General features: G+C 45.5%; 1 protein-coding gene across 1 annotated transcript in view; it reads right to left on the reverse strand.

Annotated features, from left to right (window-relative positions):
• The window catches only part of LOC112071850 (MAM domain-containing protein 2-like), a 55,670-nt gene extending 54,333 nt beyond the window's left edge, over positions 1-1,337 (reverse strand). The window contains 2 exon segments of the mRNA XM_070439535.1: positions 510-626; positions 978-1,337. Coding sequence (XP_070295636.1) covers positions 510-626; positions 978-1,008 — 148 coding nt within the window. The 5' untranslated portion in view covers positions 1,009-1,337.
• Positions 1,338-10,017: the final 8,680 nt, after the last annotated feature.

Consider the following 10,017-nt stretch of genomic DNA (forward strand, 5'->3'; position numbering starts at 1 on the left):
CTCTTCTATCTCTCCTCTCTCCTCTCTCTCCCTCTCTCTCTCTCTCTGCCCCCTCTCTCTCCTCTCTCTGTCCCTCTCTCTGTCCCCCCTCTCTCTCTGTCCCCCCCTCTCTTCTTTCCTATGTCCCACTCTCTCTTCTCTATGTCCCACTCTTTCTCTGCCCCCCCTCTATCTCTCTCTGTGACTTTTTTAGTTCTCCCCCATCCCTCTTAAAGAGGCCCTCCTAATGTAACCAGTCATGCATAAAGAGACAGGGTCATGGTCAAACACAGTGTGGACAGACGATAGACAGACACAATGTATATATATATACATGCTGCTCTGACCATCTTTACCATCTAGCCTGTATATAGTCCTGATAATGTAAAAGTAGCCCTGGAAAATCTCAAAACATGTTGATGTCAATGAAGACAACCTGCAACTGAAGGGCAGCATMACTTTTCTKCCTTCCGTTCTATATTTGRATTTTGTGTTACAGCATTGATTACYGAGTAAGTGAGTTGTCCAACCTTCCTCGTTCCTGGTCCATCTGGCATAGGCAAGGTCGGAGGTGTAATCGCATGTACCGGTATCGAAGCTACAGGAGCCGGGTAACAGCTGCTGCTGRGCCCCAACAAGCACAGGGACTGGAGGACAAGGAGAGGAAGAACAATATTTACAGCGATGTAGTTGTTGGTACGCGTAGGCCATTGGCTTGCTGCAAAAGGTGTGGGCTTCTGTTTTATATCATGCACACAGCTAGTGGTTCTTTCAAGGCAGAGCATGCTGCACTACAATTAATCATTCATTTAAACTGTCATGAGCGTCTGCTGCGCCCAGAAAGAAAAACTCAAAACTAACGGAATCAGAACTTAAAGATGAAATCAAATAGGCTATGTGGCACGGACACAGCCAACATTTGAGTGTTAGAAAAATAACGGTGCAATTTCTTTGATTAACTTTGAAAATAATGTCAAAAGAAAAAGMCTGCAACTTACCCAGAAAAACGAGATGGAAAATGCTGTTCATATTGAAGCTGCAGCGAGACTCATTCACTTCTCACTCGTAGATTCCAGAGGGGGATACGACCACAAAACGACGCGATCTATCTTCTGGACTGCCAAYCTCGTCTACAGTTCAAGTTCAACCACCAACTCTCACAGCAACAGGGCACGAGCAGTCGCTCAGCTGTTACCGGTCCGTMTACATGGCTTAATCCAACTGGAAAGACGCTTGGCACTCGGGCGGGTGAGGTGGATAGAGGACAGGAGGAGAGTGAGGAAGCGCCTGACAGTAATGCAGTCCAGARTCTAACGGCTAGTGGACGCATCGCCACAGGGAATCTGTGTAGGCTACTCCGCCTCCTGCATCTCTTTCTCTTCCTAGCGCTGTGGATGAAATCACAGGCATTCCACATCATACTGCTCCGGCCCAAATACCCCCCCCCCTTTCAGAAGTAGCCATACTTTATGTCACACTTCATTAAGTTGCACAGATACTATGTAGTTACATGTAGTCTCATTTTATTTATTAGTTTAATTTCAAGTAATTGCTTAGGATATGTTCCGGGGAGCTTGTGAGAATAACATTGATGTATACACGGAAACTGTGGATTCGTTTGAAACTTAAAGTAGACAGCTTTCGGCACTAAACCCTCAGGCCTATGCCCTTAGGGGCATCCCCGCSGCCATATTTGTCGTCGGGCCAAGTGATTAGCCAAGCAAGGGAAGTTTGCAATTTAAGCCCCTCGCCACTCGTTTTTAATGGCGTTTGCGTGTGTACAAATATGTTCACTTCGGGGCCTGAAACGCTCCGTAATTCAATTCGCGATGATTGTTCATCCGCTAAGAAAAGTCTGCCAAAACTTAAAACCTCAACATTAATATGTAGTCAACATAAAAGTGTAAGTAAAAAACAATATGTAAACATTCCAGGTGTCCTGGAGGACAAACACCTACAGCACCCGATGTCACAAGAAGATCTCAGGAACAACAACCACCGAGCCACTGCCTGTTCACCCCTAACATCCAGAAGCGAGGTCAGTACAGGTGCATCAGAGCGGGGACCGAGAGACTGAAAAACAGCTTCTATCTCAAGGCCATCAGACTGTTAATAAATAAGGCCATCAGACTGTTAATAAATAGCCATCACTAGCCGGCTCCCACCCGGTTCTCTACCTCGCACCTTAGAGCCTGCTGACCCATATACACAGACATGGAATCACTGGTCACTTTATAATGTTTACATAATGTTTACATACTGTTTACTCATTCTCATGTATAAACTGTATTTTATTCTGCTGTATTTTAGTCAAAGCCACTCCGACATTGCTCTTTCTAATATTGATATTTTCTTAATTCCATCTTTTACTTTTAGGTTGTGTGTATGTTGTCAATTGTTAGATTCTACTGTACTGTTGGAGCTAGGAAACACAAGCTTTTTCCTACACCCACAATAACATCTGCTAAATATGTATATGTGACCAATAACATTTTGATTTGATTTGATAACTAGCTATTGTCACTTTTTGAAAACATTTATCCAGTTCACTTTTTCAATTTAAGCATTTAAACAACCTGTAACGGCTTTCTTCCTGGGATGAAGAGAGGACAAAATGCAGCGCAGTTAGTGTTCAACATGCTTAATTTAACGAACTGTGAACACTTACAACAATACAAAACAACAAACGTGAAAACCGAGACAGTCCTATCTGGTGCAGAACACAAACACAGAGACAGGAAACACTAGACACAACAACATAGAATGCCCACCCCAACTCACGCCTGACCATACTAAAACAAATACAAAAACAAGGAAAACAGGTCAGGAACGTGACACAACCTTATCATCCCATGTTGTTATTTGAGTCCTGTTCTAGTCTAGACTGTAATTGTACAGTATATTGTTCATTCACTAACATACAGTGATACTGTAGGTCTTCTACAAGGCTTTTTTGGTTTCTGGAAACGGAACATATTTTCTGGGCAGGTTGCTCACAGAGAGAGACGTTGGTATTTACCAGGAAAATGTTTATGCCATGGCCGTGGGGCTATGTTTGATTTGTCCTCCATAGTTTGTGTAGTTTTACACTCACTTCTGCCTTGTTCCTGTACTGTATGTGAGCATCTGAAACATCTGTGGCCCTTTTTTCATTTACACTTCAATGTCTGTCTTTGGTCTTCTGTCTTCTCGTTGCTGTTTCTCTGTCTGCTCCGCTGTCCTTTGTCTATGTAAGAAACAATGTGATGAATCGGGTGTCCTTGGTGTCTGTCTCCGTCCGTCGCGTCGGTCTGTCATTGTCTATTCTAGTTTGTCTGTCTGTCTGTCAATGGTTTCGTAGTTACCACCACTGGCCTGAGGTACCCAGTACTGTCCCAGTTAGAGAGAGGTAATGTGTCTGTTCTGGTCTGTCTGTCTGTCTGTCTGTCTTCTGTTTGTCTGTCTGTCTGTCTTGTCTGTCTGTCTGTCTGCTGTCGTACTCCAGGTATGGGATCCCAGTTAGGGTAATTGTGTCTGTCTGTTGTACCAGTACTTTCCCAGTTAAGGTAATGTGTCTGTCTGTCGTACCCAGTACTGTCCCAGTTAGAGGTAATGTGTCTGTCTGTAGAGTACCAGTACTGTCCCAGTTTAGAGGGTAATGTGTTCTGTCTGTAGTACCCAGTACTGTCCCAGTTAGAGTAATGTGTCTGTCTGTAGTTACCCAGTACTGTCCCAGTTAGAGGTAATGTGCTGTCTGTGTACCCAGTACTGTCCCAGTTAGAGGTAATGTGTCTGTCTGTCGTACCAGTACTGTCCCAGTTAGAGGTAATGTGTCTGTCTGTCGTACCCAGTACTGTCCCAGTTAGAGGTATGTGGTTGTCTTGTACCCAGTACTGTCCCAGTTAGAGGTAATGTGTCTGTCTGTCGTACCCAGTACTGTCCAGTTAGAGGTAATGTGTCTGTCTGTATACCAGTACTGTCCCAGTTAGAGGTAATGTGTCTGTCTGTAGTACCCAGTACTGTCCCAGTTAGAGGTAAGTTGTCTGTCTGTCTGTAGTACCCAGTACTGTCCCAGTTAGAGGTAATTAGGTCTGTCTGTCGTACCCAGTACTGTCCCAGTTAGAGGTAATGTTGTCTGTCTGTCAGTACCCAGTACTGTCCAGTTATAGGTAATGTGTCTGTCTGTAGCTACCCAGTAATGTCCCAGTTAGAGGTTTAAGTGACTTCTGGTCTCGTCGTACCCAGTACTGTCCCAGTTAGAGGGTAATGTGTCTGTCTGTAGTACCCAGTACTGTCCAGTTAGAGGTAATGTGTCTGTCTGTCGTACCCAGTACTGTCCCAGTTAGAGGTAATGTGGTCTGTCTGAGTACCCGTACTCCCAGTTAGTAGGTCCCAGTACTGTCCCTTAGAGGTAATGGTCTGTCTGTCTGTTACCCAGTACTGTCCCAGTTAGAGGTAATGTGTCTGTCTGCGTAGTACCCAGTACTGTCCCAGTTAGAGGTAATGTGTCTGTCTGTCTGTAGTACCCAGTACTGTCCAGTTTAGAGGTAATGTGTCTGTCTGTATGTACCAGTACTGTCCCAGTTAGGGTAATGTGTCTGTCTGTCAGTACCAGTACTGTCCCAGTTAGAGGTAATGTGTCTGTCTTGTCGTACCCAGTACTGTCCCAGTTAGAGGTAATGTGTCTGTCTGTCAGTACCCAGTACGGTCCCAGTTAGAGGTAATGTGTCTGTCTGTCTGTACCCAGTACTGTCCCAGTTAGAGGTAATGTGTCTGTCTGTAGTACCCAGTACTGTCCCAGTTAGGGTAATGTTGCGTCTGTCGTCAGACTGTCCCAGTGTAAGAGGTACCAGTACGTCCCAGTTAGAGGTATGTGTCTGTCTGTATGTACCCAGTACTGTCCCAGTTAGAGGTAATGTGTCTTCTGTAGTACCCAGTACTGCCCAGTTAGAGGTAATGTGTCTGTCTGTTAGTAACCCATACTGTCCGTTAGAGGTAATGTGTCTGTCTGTCAGTACCATATGTCCCAGTTAGAGTGTAATGTGTCTGTCTGTAGTACCCAGTACTGTCCCAGTTAGAGGTAATGTGTTCTGTCTGTAGTACCCAGTACTGTCCCAGTTAGAGGTAATGTGTCTGTCTGTAGTTACCCAGTACTGTCCCAGTTAGAGTAATGTGTCTGTCTTGTCGTACCCAGTACTGTCCAGTTAGAGGTAATGTGTCCTGTCTGTAGTTACCCAGTACTGTCCAGTTAGAGGTAATGTGCTGTCTGTAGTACCCAGTACTGTCCCATAGGATAATGTGTCGTTTCGTACCCAGTACTGTCCCAGTTAGAGGTAATGGTCTGTCTGTAGTACCCTATACTGTCCTGCAGTTAGAGTATGTGGTCTGTCTGTGTACCCAGTACTGGTCCACGGTTAGAGGTAATGTGTCTGTCTGTCGTTACCCATTACTGTCCTGAGTTAGAGGTAATGTGTCTGTTTTGCTTCGTACCCAGTACTCGTCCCAGTTAGAGAATGTTGTCTGTCTGTAACGTACCCAGTACTGTCCCAGTTAGAGTAAGTCGGCTATCGGAATACTGTCCCGTAGTATCTTGTCGAGTACCCATACGTGTCCCAGTTGAGGTAATGTGTCTGTCTGATTACGTACCCGAACTGTCCCTAGTTAGAGTAATGTGTCTGTCTGTTAGTAAACCCAGTACTGTCCCAGTTAGAGGAATGGTCTGTCTGTAGGTACCCAGTCTGTCCAGTTAAGAAGGTAATGTGTCTGTTCTGTCGTACCCAGTACTTCCCAGTTAGGAGTAATGGTAACTGTCTTCGTTACCCAGTACATCCCAGTTAGGAGGTAATGTGTCGTCTTGAGTACCCAGTAGATCCCAGTTAGAGGTAATGTGTCTGTCTGTGTACCCAGTACTGTCCTCAGTTACGGAGTCTGTTGCATACTGTCCCCGTTAACGTAAATGTCTGTTCGTACCCAGTACGTCCCAGTTAGAGGTAATGTGTCTGTCGTTGCTCCGTACCCAGTACTTGTCCCATTAGAGGTTTAATGAATCGTCTGGTCTGTCGTACCCATTACTCCCACGTCTAGAGGATATGTTTTGCTCTGTCGATACCACAGGACTGTCCCAGTTAGAGGTAATGTGTCTGTCGTTAGTACCCAGTACTGCTTCCAGTTAGAGGTAATGTGTGCTGTCTAGTACTGTCCCAGTTACGAGTAAGTTTCTAATCGTGTCCGATGACATGTCCCAGTTAGAGAGTAATGTGTCGTCTTTGCTACCCAGTATCCCAGTTAGACGTAATGTGTCTGTCGTCTTAGTACCCAGTTACTGTCCCAGTTAGAAGTAATCGCTGGTAGTCTGGTGAAGTCTGGTTGCGTTACCCAGTACTGTCCCAGTTAGAGTAATGTGTCTGTCTGTAGCTTACCCAGTACGTCCGCAGTTAGAGAGTAATTGTTCTGTCGTGTCGTACCATACTGTCGCAGTTAGAGTTAGATGTGTCTGTCTGTACTACCCAGTACTGTCCCAGTTAGAGTGAATGTGCTGTCTGTAGTACCCAGTACGGTGTGCCCAGTGAGGTTAATTGTGTCTGTCTGTCTGTTAACCCAGTACTGTCCCAGTTAGAGGTATGTGTCTGTCTAGTCAGTAACCAGTACTGCCCAGTTAGAGGTAAATGTGTCTGTCTGTGGCTACCCAGTACTTCCCAGTTAGAGTATGTGTTGTCTTGATCGTACCCAGTACTGCCAGTTAGAGTAATTGTGTGTAATACCAATACGTCCTGGAGTGTCTGTAGTTACCCATACTGTCCAGTTAGAGGAAGGTGTCATGTCGTAGTACCCAGTACTGTCCCAGTTAAGGTAATGTGTCTGTTCTTCGTAGTACCAAGTACTCCAACGTAAGTCTGCTTAGTCGCCCAGTTAGAGGAATGTGTCTGTCGTATACCCATACTGTACCCAGTTAGCAAGGTAAGTGTTGGTCTGTGTACGCAGTACTGTCCCAGTTAGAGGTAATGTGTTCATGGGTATGTGTACCCAGTACTGCTCCCAGTTAGACAGGTAATGTGTCTGTCTGTGAATTACCCAGTCTGTTCCAACAGTTAGAGTATAATGTTCTGGTCTAGTAACCCAGTACTGCTCCCAGTTAGAGTAATGTGTCTGTCGTCGTACCAATTCCCTATAATGTGTCTTACTGTAGTCACCAGTTACGTTCCCAGTAGAGTAAGTGTCTGTCTGTAGTACCCAGTACTGTCCCAGTTAGAGGTAAGTGTCTGTCTGTCTGTCGTACCCAGTACTGTCCCAGTTAGAGTAATGTGTCTGTCTGTAGTACCCATACTGTCCCAGTTAGAGGTAATGTGTCTGTCTGTCCCAGTACCCAGTTATAAGGGCGTCTGTAGTACCCAGTTAGAGGTATGTGTCTGTCTGTCGTACCCAGTTACTGTCCCATTAGAGTAATGTGTTCGTCTGCTCGTACCCAGTACTGTTCCAGTTTAGAGTAATGTGTCTGTCTTCGTACCCAGTACTTTCCCAGTTAAGAGTAATGTGTCTGTCTGTCTACCCAGTACTGTCCCAGTTAGAGTAATGTGTCTGTCTGTCGTACCCATACTTCCCAGTTAGAGGTAATGTGTCTGTCGTCGTAACCCAGTACTGTCCCAGTTAGAGGTAATGTGTCGTCAGTTCAGTACTGTAGTACCCAGTACTGTCCCAGTTAGAGGTGGTATGTGTCTGTCTGTCAGGTTACCCAGTACGTGTCCCAGTTAGAGGTAAATGTTGTCTGTCTGTCGTACCCAGTACTGTCCCAGTTAGAGGTAATTGTCTGTCTGGTCGTACCCATACTGTCCCAGTTAGAGGTAATGTGTCTGTCTGTGTAGCCCAGTACTGTCCCAGTTAGAGGAAGGTTTCGGTCTGTCGTACCCAGTACTGTCCCATTAGAGGTAAATGTGTCTGTCTGTCTACCCAGTACTGTCCCAGTTTTAGAGTAATGTGTCTGTCTGTCGTACCCAGTACTGTCACCAGTTAGAAGGGTAATGTGCTGTCTGTAGTACCCAGTACTGTTCCCAGTTAGAGGTAATGTGTCTGTCTGTACCCAAGTACCCGGTATAGTAACCTCCGGTCCCAGTTAGAGGTAATGTGTCTGTCTGTCTGTAGTACCCAGTACTTCCCAGTAGAGGTAATGTGTCTGTCTGTCGTACCCAGTACTGTCCCAGTTAGAGGTAATGTGTTCTCATGTCTGTACGTACCCAAGTACTGTCCCAGTTAGAGGTAATGTGTCTGTCTTGTCGTACCCAGTACCGTCCCAGTTAGAGTATGTGTCTGTCTGTCGTACCCCAGTACTGTCCCAGTTAGAGGTAATTGTCTGTCGTGTAACCCAGTACTGTCCCAGTTAAGAGGTAATGTGTCTGTCTGTCTGTAGTACCCAGTACTGTCCCAGTTAGAGGTAATGTGTCTGTCTGTAGTACCCAGTACTGTCCCAGTTAGAGGTAATGTGTCTGTCTGTAGTACCCAGTACTGTCCCAGTTAGAGGTAATGTGGTCTGTCTGCGTACCCAGTACTGTCCCCAGTTAGAGGTGTAATGTGGTCTGTCTGTAGTACCCAGTACTGTCCCAGTTAGGTAATGTGTCTTGTTCTGTATTACCCAGTACTGTCCCAGTTAGAGTAATGTGTCTGTCTGTATGTAGTACCCATACTGTCCCAGTTAGAGTAATGTGTCTGTCTGTCGTACCCAGTACTGTCCCAGTTAGAGTAATTGTGTCTGTCTGTAGTACCCAGTACTGTCCCAGTTAGAGGTAATGTGTCTGTCTGTGTACCCAGTACTGTCCCATTAGAGAGTAATGTGTCTGTCTGTCGTACCCAGTATGTCCCAGTTAGAGGTAATGTGTCTGTCTGTAGTACCCAGTACTGTCCCAGTTAGAAGGTAATGTGTTCTGTCTGTAGTACCCAGTACAGTCCCAGTTAGAGGTAATGTGTCTGTCTGTCGTACCCAAGTAACTTTTTTTGTTTTTCCCCAGTTAGAGTAATGTGTCTGTCTAGTTCTGCCTGAGTATTGACCGCAGTACTGTCCCCAGTTAGAGGTTTACATGTGTCTGTCGTCGTATCCAGTTACTGTCCCAGTTAGACGGTAATGTGGCTGTTTCGTGTACCCAGTACCTGTCCCAGTAGAGGTAATGTGTTCTGTCTGTCACCCAGTTACTGTCCCAGTTAGAAAGTAATTGTCTGATCTGTAGTACCCAGTACTGCCCAGTTAAGAGGTAATGTGTACTGTCTGTCTTGTTACCCAGTACGTTCCATTAGACGTAATGTGTCTGTCTGTCGTACCCCAGTTACTGTTCCCAGTTAGAGAATGTGTCATGTCTGTAGCTACCCAGTAACTGTCCCAGGTTACGAAGTAAGTGTGTCGCTCTAACCCAGTACGGTCCCATTACGAGGTAATGTGTCTGTCTGTAGTACCCAGTTAACTGTCCCAGTTAGACGGGTAATGTGTCTGTCTGTTCTTCGTACCCAGTACTGTCCCAGTTAGAGTAATGTGTACATGTCTGCTATTACCCGTTATACTGTCTCCAGTTAGATGTAATGTGTCTGTCTTGTAGTACCCAGTACTGTCCCAGTAGAGTAAGTAGTGTCTGTGTCTGTCTTAGTACCCCAGTACTGTCCCAGTTAGAGGTAATTGTCTGTCTGTACGTACCCAGTACGTCCCATTTAGAGGTAATTGTGTCTGTCTGTCATACCCAGTTACTGTCCAGTTAGAGGTAAGGTGCGTCTGTTTAGTACCCAGTACTGTCCCAGTTAGACGGTAATGTGTCTGTTCTGTCGTACCCCAGTACTGTCCCAGTAGAAGGTAATGTGCTGTCTGTAACCCATACTGTCCAGTTAGAGGTAAGTGTCTAGTTCTTACGTACCCATACGTCCCATTAGAGTAATGTGTCTGTCTGTAGACCCATACTGTTCCCAGTTAGAGAGTAATGGTCTGTCTGTCTGTCTACCCAGTACTGTCCCAGTTAGAGTTAATGTGTCTGTCTGTCGTACCCAAGTACGTCCCATTAGAGTAATGTGTCGTCTGATTCTCTCTCTTTT

Source organism: Salvelinus sp. IW2-2015, unplaced genomic scaffold, assembly GCF_002910315.2.
Source record: "Salvelinus sp. IW2-2015 unplaced genomic scaffold, ASM291031v2 Un_scaffold1745, whole genome shotgun sequence".
In the NCBI taxonomy this organism is placed as follows: domain Eukaryota; kingdom Metazoa; phylum Chordata; class Actinopteri; order Salmoniformes; family Salmonidae; genus Salvelinus; species Salvelinus sp. IW2-2015.